The following is a 17,638-nucleotide window of genomic DNA, read 5'->3' as shown; positions in this document are numbered from 1 at the left end:
TGAAACAGAGGATGACATGCGTAAAGCTGAAATACTAAACACCTTTTTCCAAAGCTGTTTCTCAGAGGAAGACCGCACTGCAGTTCCTTCTCTAAATCCTCGCACAAACGAAAAAATGGCTGACATCGAAATAAGTGTCCAAGGAATAGAAAAGCAATTGGAATCACTCAACAGAGGAAAGTCCACTGGACCTGATGGGATACCTATTTGATTCTACATAGAGTACACGAAAGAACTTGCCCCCCTTCTAACAGCCGTGTACCGCAAGTCTCTAGAGGAACGGAAGGTTCCAAATGATCGGAAAAGAGCACAGGTAGTCCCAGTCTTCAAGAAGGGTCGTCGAGCAGATGCGCAAAACTATAGACCTATATCTCTGACGTCGATCTGTTGTAGAATTTTAGAACATGTTTTTTGCTCGAGTATCATGTCATTTTTGGAAACCCAGAATCTACTCTGTAGGAATCAACATAGATTCCGGAAACAGCGTTCGTGTGAGACCCAACTCGCTTTATTTGTTCATGAGACCCAGAAAATATTAGATACAGGCTCCCAGGTAGATGCTATTTTCGTTGGCTTCCGGAAGGCGTTCGATACAGTAACGCACTGTCGCCTGATAAACAAAGTAAGAGCCTACGGAATGTCAGACCAGCTGTGTGGCTGGATTGAAGAATTTTTAGCAAACAGAACACTGCATGTTGTTATCAATGGAGAGATGTCTACAGACATTAAAGTAACCTCTGGTGTGCCACATGGGAGTGTTATGGGACCATTACTTTTCACAATATATGTAAATGACCTAGTAGATAGTGTCGGAAGTTCCATGCGGCTTTTTGCGGATGATGCTGTAGTATACAGAGAAGTTGCAGCATTAGAAAATTGTAGCGAAATGCAGGAAGATCTGCAGCAGATAAGCATTGGTGCAGGGAGTGGCAACTGCCCCTTAACATAAACAAATGTAATGTATTGCGAATACATAGAAAGAAGGATCCTTTATTGTATGATTACATGATAGCAGAACAAACACTGGTAGCAGTTACTTCTGTAAAATATCTGGGAGTACGCGTGCGGAATGATTTGAAGTGGAATGATCATATAAAATTAATTGTTGGTAAGGCGGGTACCAGGTTGAGATTCATTGGGAGAGTCCTTAGAAAATGTAGTCCGTCAACAAAGGAGGTGGCTTACAAAACACTCGTTCAACCTATACTTGAGTATTGCTCATCAGTGTGGGATCCGTTAGGTCGGGTTGATGGAAGAGAGAGAGAAGATCCAAAGAAGAGCGGCGCGTTTCGTCACAGGGTTATTTGGTAACCGTGATAGCGTTACGGAGATGTTTAGCAAACTCAAGTGGCAGCCTCTGCAAGAGAGGCGCTCTGCATCGCGGTGTAGCTTGCTCGCCAGGTTTCGAGAGGGTACGCTTCTGGATGAGGTATCGAATATATTGTTTCCCCCTACTTATACCTACCGAGGAGATCACGAATGTAAAATTAGAGAGATTCGAGCGCGCACTGAGGCTTTCAGACAGTTGTTCTTCCCGCGAACCATACGCGACTGGAACAGAAAAGGGAGGTAATGACAGTGGCACGTAAAGTGCCCTCCGCCACACACCATTGGGTGGCTTGCGGAGTATAAATGTAGATGTAAATGTATAATGTGTTAACGAAAAAATATTTATTTGCAAATACTCACAATGAGAAGAAACTAAAAAAACAACAGAGAAGTAACAAAAACTAGGAGACTCTATAGTCTTACGGCAAAGATAAAAAAACAACACATGACCATAAAAAAACTCTCCCGCACTTTTGATATCCCTTTGCACCAGTCATGAAAAATATCACTGCCACACAATGTATCTGCAACCCAGGATAATGGTAGCAATTTTTTCACTACATTCCATGGTACATGGTGTTTGAGCATTTATTCCTTGTTGTCAGCCCCTGCCTGGGAAGTGCAACTACTGTGACAATCACAATGAGCTCACAAGAGCAGAGGAAGTGTTTTTTGAGCTGTTACATTAGCGATAGCTGTCATTTATCTCAGAATGAATGTCAGTTAATATCAAAGGAAATTGTAGCTGATACAGCTCATTTGTTGAAAGTATTGCATGAGGTGTTGAAGTTTTGTAATGAATTGGTCAATATATTGCTGTTAAGAAAGATGGCCTCAGTGTCATTTCTTGGAATATTTATATTTATGAGAGACTTTTCCAGCCTCCAGCATGGAATAAGCTGCGGTAGGAGACAAATTCTACATCAGTGAAGACATGCTTTCTTTCTGACTTCGCAGTTTAAATACACACAGTCAGAATTAGTAATGAATGTTGATCGAACATTTATTCACGAGTATAGCGGATCACACGACACACAAGACCGAGCGAACACCACAGTGTAGTGGACACAATCCCAGTTGTTAATTCACATTTATAGATATTACAGCGTCCCAGCTGGTGTAAATGATTTAACTATTTAATTATGATGTGTGACCTATCATTCTGGTTCCATTGGCCCCCCCTCCCCACCGCCTTTCAGGACACCCAGTATGTGATCATTAGGGCCCAGATTTCAATTACCTAAAAAACAGTGAAATATGCAAGCATTTATGATCTAAAACTTACATAAATATGACCTTAAAAAATAAAATATGACTTAATAGATGTTTATTTAAAGTATTCTTGTTTGTTTATTTAATTTTTTATTCACCGTAAGGTAATACAAAATTCACTTCTCAAAACATTATAATTCTAGTTCTTTCTTTCTGTGGGGTTTGTGGCTAATTTGCACCTTTTTTATGAATGTCTGAATGTTTTATTTTCTAAACACAAAGTGCAGTGAAAAGATCATCTATCGAAACAGTAAAACAATGTTTTTATTTCTACATAGTATTTAAAGCGTTTCACATTATTTAATATCGTATGTCAATCTTCAGTATCTGCAAAGTTGCACTGGATCACAAGGTGCATTTTCAGGTTTTCCATTGTCAAAGATCTACGGTTGTCACGGAGGATAGTTTTGTACCTGGAAAAGCCCCTCTCCACTTCACAAGACGTCACTGGAGCGTATTTGAAGATAGCCAGGTCCTGGAGTTCAGCTTTGTTTCAGTATCTTCAAATGTTGTGACATTCCCTGAAAGACTGTCACTAATTCTGCACAGTGTAGAATATCCAAGATTCCATTGGAGAACAATTTGCAATTTGGATTTCACTTCAGCCACATGACCACGAGCTCAACCCAACTCAGTCTGCACTTGTTGCACAATACTCAGGGCCTCACATAGCTGACTGCCAACAGCTTCCAGTCATTTGATGGCTCTTGATATCACTGAAAAATTGGTGTTGATGTATGCCAAGTTTCGAGACAATGTATCTGTAAACACTTCTTTCACAATTTTGATAGCACTTGATTCATCGTTATCAAGCTCACAGAAGATTGTCTTTATTTGGGTGTAGTTGGTGTACTCAGCAGCATTAAGCCAAGAACCCCATCGTGTAAGAGCAGGTTTAGGTGGGAGGGACATTGACGGTGCTTGTTCCTTGAATCTCTGCACTCGTAGCGGAGCCTTCACATAGATTTTCTTGCCACAGGAAATTAATTTGTCCACGTCAGGGTAATCCGATCGCACCTCTTCGGCAACTCTGTGCAATGCATGTGCAAGGCAAGTGGCATACACCATACTGGGATAGAGAATCTGAAGCCCTTTGGCTGCTTTAGCCGTATATGAAGCACCATCTGTTACAAGCAGCAGAACATTCTCTCTTTTCACACCATCCGGCCACATTAGCTTCAGAGAGCTGTCAAACAAAATAGCAATCATCGAATTGTTTACTCTGTCGAGAGCTTCATACGTTAGTAGGAACGTATCTCCAGGGCCATCAACTTTTAGAACGCCAACAACATCATTTGCAATATATTGCCCACTAATACCTGTAGTTTCATCTATTGACAGCCAGATCTTTTACTCAGCAATAGTAATTCGTATTCTGTTGAACACATCATTGTAGCATACGGATAAATAGTTCTTTCTCAGTGTAGATTAATATGGAGCTGGATGTGTTGTGTACTTCTCCAAAAACCGTCTGAAGAGTGGATTCTTCAGCTTTTCCAATGGGATGTTGCAGGACACCATCATCTCACACAAATCCTTGCAGAATGATTGCACAGTTGACGATTGACCTGTCTGTTCAAATAACAGCGTTTGCCTGCTGTTATTTTCAGCATTTCGTTTCACACAGCTGCTGTGTTTAGCAGTATTACATTGTTTTTGCACATTAAAGTGCTTTTCTGCACTAACTTTAACTTCACACAGCTTCCAAAATAATATTTTCCCATCAGTACTAAAGAACTTCACTCCAAATTCTCAAACATATCCTTGCAACTTCACGCTGTCAGAGTACTTTGCTTTAGGCATGTTGAATAAGGCAAAGGCTGTATTCAAACTGATTACTGGGAACACCTGTGCGACTGCGATGATTATTACGGCAGAAGCCACCTTTGTTGGCTCTGAGAGTGTATTGTTGACTGCGCGACAATATTTTTATGTTCGGGAAACAGCTGTTGTGGTACACCAATTTTCTGCTACAGTCCTGAGAAATAAAGCTGTGTACTAATTTATCTGGTTATCTTTCATAATAGCGCATTAAACATTGTCTCGTGAGCAACATATTCATTGTCTTATTCGTGTCCCCCTTAAGATACAAGAAAAACGGTATACGCATTTTTGACAAAAGTTGACGGAAATATGACCTATTATATTAAAAGTTAGCCACATTATGACCTATTACTAAAATTTGTTGAAATATGACTTTATATGCACAATCAAAATACATTTTTCGACACTAAAATTCCTAGATTTGTGTATAAATTGTTCTAAAATTCACCCTATAGTTCAGAAAAAAATATGACTTGTCATTAAAATCCAGGGGCCTAGTGATCATTCAACTTGGAAGTCTGGATAACCCTACCTTTCAGGACACTCAGTATGTGATCATTCAGTGTAACAGCAATAGGTTTTACCACCACCAATCTGAACTGGGGCACTTATTTTCGTCGACTTGGAAGTCTGGGTAACCCTACAAGGGACACGGTTGTCTGACAGTCACTATCCCGCTCTCAAACATTACAGTGCATACTGTAAAACCATTAGAGCAATGATAGAGCGTCATAAGGGCTCTATATCCTCACTCACATGGGTGTTAGTATTGAATGAGTGCCTCTTCATATAGCATTAGAAGCAATAATTTTGCAGGATTGGATGACCACTCATGCCACCTCTACAACTTACATATCTCCAAGCCTGGGAATAACATATTTCGTGATAATCAAGTTGATGCAGCAGCTCATACACCATTTCTTTTGTTCTGGGACTTCGGCGCGCGTAATTCCCTATAGGGGGGTGTCAAGCAATGGAGAGGTGATCTATTCACTTTGATGCAGCTCATGATACACACTCCGCCATTGATAGCATAATTCTTCTACTCTTGTTACCTTGATAAAGTGGTCTGTGAACAACAGTTACTGTGACTGACCACCTTCCATCAGTCCTTTTGCATCCAAGCCACCAATCATCAGACTGGCTACTATGCTGAGCACTTCAGAGGGCAAAGCGACAGATCTATATCTTCGGTGGCAACTTTGCAGCCTTCCTGTCAGGAATCATTGACCATATCCTCAGAGAAGTCTCTGCTACAATCACCCACACTGCTGAAACAGTGGTTCCTCTTTCCACAGGCCCACCCCATAGGCAGCAGGTCTCAGGGTGAACAGAAGAAAAAGCAACAACTCAGGTGGTCTTAGTATGGGCTGAAGAAAAAGCAACACAGTCTGAGATTGTCAAAAAACTCTCTTTGATACAAACAACTCTCCTTGATGGCCAATCTCATAAACTTTAATCAGTTGTATGCAAGAGCTTTTTTTAACCATGCAAAGGACGAAAGAGAGCAGGGAATCTTAGCTCACGCCTTCTGGAATGAAAGTATCTTCGAATCTGACAGCTCTCTTACCTAATGGTAATGTGTCTATCAACCCATCGGCTCTTGCTGAACTTTTCAAACGTGCTCTGCTGTGGTTCAGTGTCTTCTTGTTATTCTACCACCTTCCAAGTACATAAACAGCAGTTGGAAGACAACTGCCCATCTTCACTATAAATTTCGCTGGGCCGCACGAGCTGTGATCAAAAAGTAATGAGAACTTTTTAATTTTGTGGGCTTTGTACATCCAATTTTCCAAACCTTTTAAAATCTTGTCGGTATAAGTGTTCCTTATGTATGATTGCATTTTCAGCTGTTTTAAATATTTAGTTAATTGTTGGCAGTCGAAAAAGTTATGTGTTTTTGAGTGCTCAGTTAATTTTTACTTACGAAAAAAAAGAATCAAAGAATTTGCATTAAATTTTGCTTGAAAAATGGAATAAAGTGCAGCACTGCATTCGAAATATTGACTGTGGCTTTTGACAAATATACTACAAGTAAGACAAGAATTTATAAGCGGTATAAACCTTTCAAAGAAGGTCAGGAATATGTTGACAGCAATGAATACCCTGCACACCCTAGCACATCGGTTAGAGACAACAATTTGGAATAAGAAAGAAAATTGTTCTGGAAAATTGCCGAGTCACCATCAGAGAGCTTGCTGATTATGTCAACATATCCTTTGGCTCATGCCAAGCAATTGTTTTTTGGGTGTTTTGGGCATGAAATGTGTAGCAGCAGAGTTTGTTTTGAAATTGTTGGATTTTGACCAAAGTCGACATCCTGTAGACATTTCTCAGGAATTGCTGATGAAATCAACAACAATCCAGATCTTCTACAGAAGTTTACAACAGGTAATGATACGTGGGTATCAGGGTATGATGTCTAAACCTACACCCAACTGTCCTGATGGAAACTGTCAGAAGAGCCAAGACCAGAAAAGAAAGAAAAGAGAGAGAGAAAAAATCGACTAGTTCAGTCGCAATTGAAGGTTCTTCTCAATGTTTTCTTCAATTGCAGTGGGATAGTGCATTAGGAGTTCGTGCTTTATGACCATATAGTCATTAAGGAATACTACTTGGAAATTATTTGCCATTTGCGTGAAGCAATCTCAAGAAAACTGCCAGAATTGTGGCAAAACCACTCATGGAAATTCCATCACAGTAATGCTCCTGCTTACACATCAATGCTTGTTTGTGATATTTTGATGAAAAACAGAACTGTTGTGTTGCGATTGTATTTGCCTAACATGGCCCCCTGTAACTTCTTTTTATTCCCGAGGCTGAAGAGAACCATGAAGAGATGTTGTTTTGCCCCCATTGATGAGATAAAAACAGAATTACTGAAAGAGCTGAACACCATGACAAACAGTGAGTTCCAGATGTTCTTCCAAGATTGGAAAAAGCACTGGCACAAGTGTAGTATATCTGAAAGGGGTTAATTTGAAGGGGTTAAAATTAATGTTGATGAATAAATAAAGAAATTTTAAGAAGAAGAAAATTCCCTGTTACTTTTTGGTCACACCTTTTATATCAAGCCTTTTAATGAGCGGTAACTGCTTAGCGCCCTTAACTTGCTCTGAAACCTAGTGTGAGGTCCTGACTTGGTTCACAAGCAAATGATCCAACTCCTGAATATACACTCCTAGAAATTGAAATAAGAACACCGTGAATTCATTGTCCCAGGAAGGGGAAACTATATTGACACATTCCTGGGGTGAGATACATCACATGATCACACTGACAGAACCACAGGCACATAGACACAGGCAACAGAGCATGCACAATGTCGGCACTAGTACAGTGTATATCCACCTTTCGCAGCAATGCAGGCTGGTATTCTCCCATGGAGACGATCGTAGAGATGCTGGATGTAGTCCTGTGGAACGGCTTGCCATGCCATTTCCACCTGGCGCCTCAGTTGGACCAGCGTTCGGGCTGGATGTGCAGACCGCGTGAGACGACGCTTCATCCAGTCCCAAACATGCTCAATGGGGGACAGATCCGGAGATCTTGCTGGCCAGGGTAGTTGACTTACACCTTCTAGAGCACGTTGGGTGGCACGGGATACATGCGGACGTGCATTGTCCTGTTGGAACAGCAAGTTCCCTTGCCGGTCTAGGAATGGTAGAACGATGGGTTCGATGACGGTTTGGATGTACCGTGCACTATTCAGTGTCCCCTCGACGATCACCAGTGGTGTACGGCCAGTGTAGGAGATCGCTCCCCACACCATGATGCCGGGTGTTGGCCCTGTGTGCCTCGGTCGTATGCAGTCCTGATTGTGGCGCTCACCTGCACGGCGCCAAACACGCATACGACCATCATTGGCACCAAGGCAGAAGCGACTCTCATCGCTGAAGACGACACGTCTCCATTCGTCCCTCCATTCACGCCTGTCGCGACACCACTGGAGGCGGGCTGCACGATGTTGGGGCGTGAGCAGAAGACGGCCTAACGGTGTGCGGGACCGTAGCCCAGCTTCATGGAGACGGTTGCGAATGGTCCTCGCCGATACCCCAGGAGCAACAGTTTCCCTAATTTGCTGGGAAGTGGCGGTGCGGTCCCCTACGGCACTGCGTAGGATCCTACGGTCTTGGCGTGCATCCGTGCGTCGCTGCGGTCCGGTCCCAGGTCGACGGGCACGTGCACCTTCCGCCGACCACTGGCGACAACATGGATGTACTGTGGAGACCTCACGCCCCACATGTTGAGCAATTCGGCGGTACGTCCACCCGGCCTCCCGCATGCCCACTATACGCCCTCGCTCAAAGTCCGTCAACTGCACATACAGTTCACGTCCACGCTGTCGCGGCATGCTACCAGTGTTAAAGACTGCGATGGAGCTCTGTATGCCACAGCAAACTGGCTGACACTGAGGGCGGCGGTGCACAAATGCTGCGCAGCTAGCGCCATTCGACGGCCAACACCGCGGTTCCTGGTGTGTCCGCTGTGCCGTGCGTGTGATCATTGCTTGTACAGCCCTCTTGCAGTGTCCGGAGCAAGTATGGTGGGTCTGAGACACCGGTGTCAATGTGTTCTTTTTTCCATTTCCAGGAGTGTAGATCGTAAATACTACCTGCTCATGGTTTCCAGTTGCACCTAGTGAATTCCCCTCACAATAGTGAGACAGTATCATTACCACAGTTTTTAACACAGCCAAAAACCCGATCAGTCTCACTAACGAACCATGAAAATTGCTCAAAAGAATGGTGAGTATCAGTTGTGCTGTGTCCTTGAATCTTGGTGGCATGTTCACAAGAAAAAGCAAAGTCTCATATGAACATATTAACAAAGTAAGAATAAAGTCAAACAATTAGGCATGGCCAGAGAAGCGATGTGGAAGCAAGGTGACTGGCCGGACATCAGTCCATCACCCTGGCTCAAACAAAGTAAGAATAAAGTCAAACAATTAGGCATGGCCAGAGAAGCGATATGGAAGCAAGGTGACTGGCCGGACATCAGTCCATCACCCTGGCTCAATTATGATAAGCTATAAGCTCACAGAGTGTCCAGGGGATATTACTGGACAGTGGTCTATTCATAGACTGGGAGTCAAAGACCACTCTGCTTATAACGACAGTATAATTGTGAGGCACTTCTTGCTAGACAGTGTGTCCCATGGGACGAAAGGGAGAAAGAGAGCAGTTTACATCGTGAGAAGCCAATGAAGCGAGCTGGTTCTTCCCCTCCACCCAGACTCAGAAGAATTGCTGAAGAAATAACAAATGTAGAGCCATTAAGATGGTGAGAACTCTTCAGAATTATATCATGGCAATAGCTGGTGGGGTCAAAGGGGAAATATGGACAAAACCAGGGAGCTGGAGGCTCTGAGAGAGAAGTTGGGCGATTAGAGACAGCAGTTAAACTTGAGCAGAGAAGCTGTGGGTAGGTTAACGAATGGAAAGGTGCAGGAATAGTTAGTCAGAGGTCGCTGCAGGGAAGTAGCGATCTGACAGGATCGTAGATAGTGTCAATTTGTGGAGACACCTCCATCAGTGCAGATAGGTTGAGCTTGTAATATTTCAGGTAATGAATGCTTCTAACGAGTTTCATTTCGAGTCACCTTCCAGTGCTTTACCTTCGCACCATGGATTTTAACGTCATAGTCAAATCAAAAGACACCCTGTCACAATGGTCAGTCGGCTAAATCCCTTTTAACAGTTCATGTCACTCAGTCTCGGGCAAAAGCCATGCTTGGAATGCGACCATGAGACCTTAATGTCCTCCTATAAGTGTGGTTTCTGATAGTGATAGTTCATAGCTGACCATCTGATCTGCTTGGAAATGGCAAACCAGCTGCCTTTACCAAACACAAATGTAAATGCGGTCACCTTATCAACGTCTTTTTTTTTAGATTGAGATGTAAATCACATCACCCTCACATCCATCTGTGGATACTGGTCTTGTTGTGATTAAACTACAGACTCCAGACCTGTGATTCAGCACCACCATATATAAACCATTCTCCACATTAGGACTACCAAAAGAGGCTTTCTGTTTTTTAACACACAACTTTTTGTCACTTCAGTTTTTTCCAGGTTGGTCAGTACATCTCTCAGCACTCCACAAATTCAGGAGATTGATGTACCCCAGGGCTCAGTTGTGTGTGTTACCCTTTTCCTTGTAGCCATCAATGGACTTTTGGACTCAGTTGGTCTAGTGATTACTACTGTTCTTTGTGTTTATGACTTTTTGCATTTTGTACAACTCCCACTCTGTGACCTTAGCTAACATCAACTCCAGGCAGTCATACAGAGGGCCTAGTCCTGACCTCTCTATCATGGATTGCAGTTTCCTCCTATCAAAATGTGAAGCACACATATTTGTTACCACACCACTATCCATCCAGAATCAGACTCCTGCACCGGAACCAGCACCTCGGGGTAGTATCAAGAGTCCATATTTTTAGGTCTTCTCTACTTTAATAGCTAACATGGTTGTTCCATAACCATCAGCTAAACACACATTGTATGTGAAAGTTTAATGCTCTCAGTTTTCTAAGCCATATCCCTTGAGATGTAAGTCATATCACCCTCACATCCATCTGTGATTAAACTACAGATTCTAACATGTGATTCAGCACCACCATCAGCTATGCAACTGTTAGATGCAATTCGTGATTGTTGCACGAAGGTTAACCAACAGTGCCTTTCACACAAAAATTCCCAGTGACAGTCTTCTGTCAGAATTCAGGATCCTATCTCTGCAGTTTTGATGATAGCAACAGCTACTCAGTTACACTATTGCTGTCTGCTAATTACTTAGCCATCCACATTACCAAATTCTTTTTTTCTTCCAGGAGTGTTAACCCCCTCACAACTGATCCAGATTGGACTTTCAAATTGGAATATTCTGAGAATTCTTCATAGAACCTCCACCTCACTCTTGCCATATGTATCCACAGAGTGACCTAATGTGCTTCTCCCCTGGTTGTATCCAGATCTATTCCATGAGCCTCTAATCTCTGTCACTCATATTGTTTTGATATAGTTTCCACTGAATCATCCAAGAATGCCTGTTTGTTGAAATCATATATGCCGATAACTATAAAGACACAGAAATACAGGACAGTCTTTCATGTTTGCTGAATAACAGGAATAACACTCTTTACCAGAGTCCAGTGTCCTGTACTGCCTTCATGGGGGAACTGGTGGCTATTTCTAGAGCCCACTGTTTCATCAAGAAGAAAATTTGCAACTAGGTTTTGGTGTTCAGTGATTCTGTTGCCATTCTACAAGTTATTGAACTGCTGCTATCCACACAACCTGGTAGTTTCCTCTGTTTGTGATCTACTTCAAGATCTCATCCTTACTTCACAGACAATTGTTTTCCACCAGATCCTGAGGCACATGGGAATCCCAGGGATCTTAAGCAATGGAAGCAACTACAAGCCAGCATTGACAATGGGGGTAGTGGGGACTGAAATTGCAAGCACAGATGAGACTTGCCGCCCATTCCAACTGGAGTAAGGACTGGCTCCAGTGAACAGATTCTGTGCTGTTGAGGAGACAACTGGTAGCATTCTTCTTTTTTGTTTGTCACAGAAAGTCAGCTGTCATATGCTAGTTTGATATTGTTTTTACTCATCTGACTTGACAATGATTTTGTTGACAGTGGTTCGCATCATTGTGGGGTGCACTCTGACAAAGTCGAGGGTCTTAGGAACTTGGTGTTCATGGAGATGAAAGGATTGTCAGACAGGTTTTAAGCTCCCTTTGAGAGAGAGAGTGGCTTTTATTCCCAGCTTTACTGTTTCAGCCAACCCAGGTTGGGAGTGGGGCAATTGTCGATGGGGGCCCTCTCCCTGCATACTAAGTCACAGGAGACCCTATACTCTGCCTACTTCACTTGCTGACCAGATCATAACCTTTTACCTTTCCTTCATTACTCAATATTTGTTACACATTTATCTCCCCTTCATCTACTTAGAAGGACTGAGTTTATTATATAATTGTTCTAAACGTGTCTCACATTAGCTGAGGGTTGGACATGGGGGAAGTGGTGTGCATCATGCCATACGTTACCTCCAAAATGTCCTCTTCATCCTACCTGCACTACACTGGCCATGTTTTTACATCCTTTTTTTATATTTTCTATAATGATATGTTTATCTGTATGGTCAGAGTTCTGGACATCTCTGCCTCTAACATCAGGATAACACACTTATGTGGCTTTTACTTCTGGTTAATGACACTGTCCTCTATGGAATTGTTCTGCTAATGAGGGAATGTTGACCATGCAGTTTGGACAGTTAATCCACTGTACTACAAAATCGATCAACGAATGTGGTGAGTAAAGAGTTCTAGCGGGCTGTTTGAACTGTTGGTACATTGCTGGCACACTGGAAGTAGTGTGACTTTATTATGTAGTTGTAGTCTCACTTTCTTTTGAAAATGTCATTATGAAGTATTCACTTGTCTTTCAGACGATAACCGTGACAAAATCCAAATGGGCATTCCACAGATAGGTACACTCATACGACAGCTGTTACCATGCCAATGCAACAGATAAAAAAAAGTTCTACAAACAGTATTGTTTACTGATTGGCCTTAAGACTATTTCTCTCCTTATGTATGTTTAGTAAATTAATCATTCTCTAACGTTTAAATGAACTTGTGTGTAATGGACTTCACTGTTATCAGCATTCTTGCATTCAAATATTATATTGTCAAAACAGTTACTACTCATTACTAGAACAAATTACATACATGATACATTCTCAGTTGTAACATATTAAAAGTCTGAAATGCTATTTTGTGCATGCTTCATTTTGCTTCATCTCAAAACTTCTGCATGCCAGGTTTCAGTTTGATGTAATAAGTAAATTAGTAAATTTCTTCAAGAAAATAAGAACGCTTGGTTTAAAAATCTTTTTTCTTTGTACATCTCAGATAAAAGTTCGTTAATCCGTTCCGTAGATATAGGTTGCTGTTACCAACTGACCAACATTATTTCAACAGAGTGAATAATATGAATCTTCTGACTGATGGTCAAGTGCTAACATTTTCTTTCATTTCATTTGTTTAATAAATAACATAGGATAGAATTTATATGAGTCTTTGATCACATTTTGTAACATTTTGCACAGAGATCTACCAATATTTTCTGATCGTGTTGCACTGCGCCTATTTATGTTTATACTCTTCCCTTAGGTCTTTTCTTGACTGAACTGAAGATATCATAATTAACCAAAACTACTAATGAAATGAAAAATATTTCCTGTCAGAGACTGGGAAAAAAATCTATAAATTCAAACACTGGCTCCACACTTCATCATGAACATGTCACAGTTCAGCTTAAGATACTTTTACAAAGTGGATGGATCTTCTCAGAGGCACTTGCCATCAGCTAAAAGAGTGTGTTTTTTGACATCGCAGATGCCGACCTCAGGTGAAACAGACAACAGTATATTGTTACAGTTCCCATCAACTGCAAACTAAACAAAGAAAAACATATTGACATAAATACATTGATGTAGCAATATCATTATTACATTAAATACTAAAACCTGATGTCTGTCTGTCATCATTCAGATGAAAAAGACATCAGTGTCAGCAACACTAATTTGTGAAGCTACAGCAGATTGTTTTTGACTTTCGGTGAAGGGTAATCTAAGAGTCTGGAGGCCTTTCCCTTCACCTCATGTAGTGATAGTTTACTGCTTGTTTAAAGCATAAAGCAGGTTATCAACTGTTCATTTTCACCTTTTCAGGGCAGTCAAATATGTGACATAAAAGTCTGGGATAGACCATGGCTGAAAGATCGGCAGATAGATAAAATCTCATGTTCACCTGGGTCTATTCAACGGAGAAAGAGGGTATGTATTGTATAGAACATGTGTCTATTATTTCACCTCGATTGGAGACTTTGGTACAGTTGAGAAAAATGATGGTTCTAAATATAATTCATATAAATTTTAGTGCTGCAGTACCTTTGCCTACATTCTGTTATAAATTTAAGTAACGGTTAAGTTATGTGATTTTTTCTTAGTCGTGGAGCTTTTCAGAATTTAATTAACATGTCTGTTTTTGTTGTGCAGTCTGAACATTCTGATACAGAGCCGCACAGAATGTTGGTTGGTGCCCCAGGGAATATAGATGTGGACAATTCTGAAGTGAAAAGTGCAACAGCTTTTGCTGTATCAGAGCTGGACAAAGAGTCTAATTCACAGTTCAAGAGAAAACCAGTGAAAGTATTGGATGCAAAAGCACAAGTAAGAGTGACAAGGATTCCTTCATCTCAAAGTCTTAGTAATTGGTGGTAGGTCATGATGAAACTGAACTAACTGATAAAGCAGAGTTTTTCAAATGCAACTGTCACCCTACTCCTCTCATACTACTACTCCTACCACCACCACCACCACTACCACTGCTGCTGTTGCTGCTCTCCTTCTTCTGTTGTTAATCCTAAAACACCAGAGGTTGAAGTGGAAGAAATGGTTGCTTTAACTGCAAATTGAATCATTGATTGTGCTCAGCAAGGATTAGGTTACAAATTTGAGTGATATAAATCAGTAACAGAACTGTGATTTTTCTTCCCTTTGATTAAATCTAATCCCAGAGTCTCTTCCAAAAGGGATAAGGAATAAATATTATGTATAGTGGAAACATATGTAGTTGATTTCTAAGAATTATTTTGTAAATCAGTAATATTCAGTTATTTATTTGTTTTCAAATTATTTTGAATGTCACAAAAACTTACCCTGTCTGTCACTGTAGATAAACCCGTAAGTAGCAACTTCATTTCGTTAGTTAGCTCCATGTTTCATATGTCATATTCATAGAAAATTATATAGTGTGGAACATGTCAGTTGAGCAAAAAATTTCATAAATTTGTAACTGAGTCCTTATTTGTACTAAGATTTCCTCTGTGACAGGGTCATACAGATTTGCGGGCACTTTGTGGCCCACGTGAGACAATGAAGGGGGAGAAGAAAAGTTCACATCATTTGTTTTACATATATTCATTGCATTTAGCAGATATAATTAGAAAAATGTGCGCTCACATGCAGCTCTTATTGCAGCAACTGCATTGTTGCAAAAGTGTGCAAATTTCAAAATAAAGTGCCATGAAACAAGTTACTATTGCGAATTGGGGTCACACTGTCCCAATGCCAGCTAGACTGGCGTGTGGGTCTAAGGATCGAAGTTCTACAAGGGCCAGCCCTCTCCTTCCTGAGAGAGGGGAGGGTGGGGGTTGGGGTGAGCAAATTTGCAAGAATAAACGGTGAAGGGTGGTCCACCACCATATCAGTGGCTGGTTGCATGTGGCCCATGGGCCATGGTCTGTGCATCCCTGCTCTATGATACAGAAAGAATTATTCAAGAGAGACAAATTTAATCTATATTAGAAAACAATAGATTTTATTTCCATTATCAGACTGACAGAGTTCTATAAGTGTGCATTTCACTCTTTTCTATGGCACGAGTTATGGGTGGAGTTACAGTGGAGGTCAGACTTGCTCTGCGCATGTGCATCGTGTTCTCCAGTCGCCAGTGAGCATTCAGCAGTATTCTGAGTGCCCTGGTGTGTATGTTGTAACCAATGCCATTAAACATGATAGTGGTGAGTTATTTAGTGAATTTTTATTCCATTTATTGCGAATTGTCGTGGCTGACGGTGGTGGCAAGTGACATATTCTACATATGCGAGCAGGAGACATAATATGCAGGATACACACTTTCTTCATGCATAGAGCATGTGTATTCATGGCTCGACTTGCACAAACTGCCATCATTCGTGAAATGGACTATAACCACTATAGTATTGTATCTGTGAATGTCTCTCTTAGTCTCAAACTGCAGTGGATTGTTAAAAACTTATTTCTACTGTGATTAAATTTATTGTGAGACTGTGGTTATTGTTCCCGATTGCTTAAACAGATGCCTAAAAGATGTAAACTCACTGACGAAATACAGTGCTAGTAAAAATGATTCATTCATTTTAAAAGCTCTGTACTGTACAAAGTATTACATGTACAAACATGAATGATGCATGAATGGAGCTGTTGATCACATGTTTGCATTTTGCTCTCTGCAGTTGTTACATGAGTGTTGTTCCAGTCACACAGCACAGCACATCCAAGTGGTAGTCAAATTCATTCCATACCTTGTCTAGCAACATCCTGTCAATGATAACTCCAGCAGTATTGATGAATTCACTGAGCTGTTTCAGTGGTCTTGGTAGGGGGGTACATAAACATGGTTCATAACATGCCCGCAAAGGAAAAAGTCGCAACGTGTTTGGTCAGGCAACCCGGAGGGCCAAGGGAATAGCGCCACATCATCTTCACCACCATTCCCAATCCAGTGATGTGAAAGTTCATCATGTAGCTAGCGATGAGCATCAGTGTTCCGATGGAGAGGTGGCCTGTCTTGTTGGAAGATGAAATTCTCAGACTTGGCAGTCAGTTGTGGAAGCAACAAGAAGTGTGACATATCGAGGTAAGAGATACCTGTTACTGTCTTCTCTCAGAAGAAAAATGGCTCATACAATTCTGTCCATGAAACTACACAGAAAACATTAATCTTCAGTGAATCTCATTCAGGTGCCACAATTTCGTGAGGATTTTCAGTGCCCCACATTCACATTGTGGTGATTTACCTTCATAGGTAAGTGGGAGATTCCCTTCATTAATGAATATGCGCTTGGAGGTGAAATGTTCATCCTTAAGCTCCTCCTGCCTTATGATGCAAAATTGAAGCTGCCTGCATAATCTTCCAATTTAAATTGTTGCTCTAGCTCCAGACAGTAGTGTCTGAAATGTAACTGCTGTCATAAAATCTTCCACATCATTTGCTGCTGTATTCCAAATTCGTGACTTGTGCAGAGCATTGGTTTTTCTGGACTGGGCATAAAAATTTCCATCACCATCTCCAAGGGTGTATCTGGCATACTTGGTTGACCAGTACTTTCCCATTTACAGAGAGAATCAGTGTCTCTAATTGTTGATATTCACACACAGTGCTCTGTTTACATGGTGGTTCTTTTTCATAATTCCTTCTGAATCCATGCTGCATTGTTGTAACAGATAAACATCTTTGCATATTCCAACACACAACTCTTTTCTTGCTTTATTGCTGTTTTGTCAAGGCACTACATCTGTAAAGCCAACTGATGGGCACAATGCAAATTTGATGAGTTTACACTTTTATTTCTGCATCCATCATGTTTG

General features: G+C 41.3%; 1 protein-coding gene across 3 annotated transcripts in view; it reads left to right on the top strand.

The window, feature by feature from the left end:
* The window catches only part of LOC124614071, a 228,608-nt gene that overhangs the window by 113,938 nt on the left and 97,032 nt on the right, over window positions 1–17,638 (top strand). For all 3 annotated transcript variants that reach the window (XM_047142907.1, XM_047142908.1, XM_047142909.1), the window contains exons 13-14: window positions 14,177–14,281; window positions 14,504–14,677. In XM_047142907.1, the coding sequence (XP_046998863.1) occupies window positions 14,177–14,281; window positions 14,504–14,677 (279 nt within the window). The remainder of the gene's footprint in view (window positions 1–14,176; window positions 14,282–14,503; window positions 14,678–17,638) is intronic.

The sequence above is a fragment of the Schistocerca americana genome, chromosome 4 (genome assembly GCF_021461395.2).
Source record: "Schistocerca americana isolate TAMUIC-IGC-003095 chromosome 4, iqSchAmer2.1, whole genome shotgun sequence".
Taxonomy (NCBI): Eukaryota; Metazoa; Arthropoda; class Insecta; order Orthoptera; family Acrididae; genus Schistocerca; species Schistocerca americana.
Note: the sequence above shows the minus strand (reverse complement) of the source record. Positions and strands in the feature narration are given on the sequence as shown.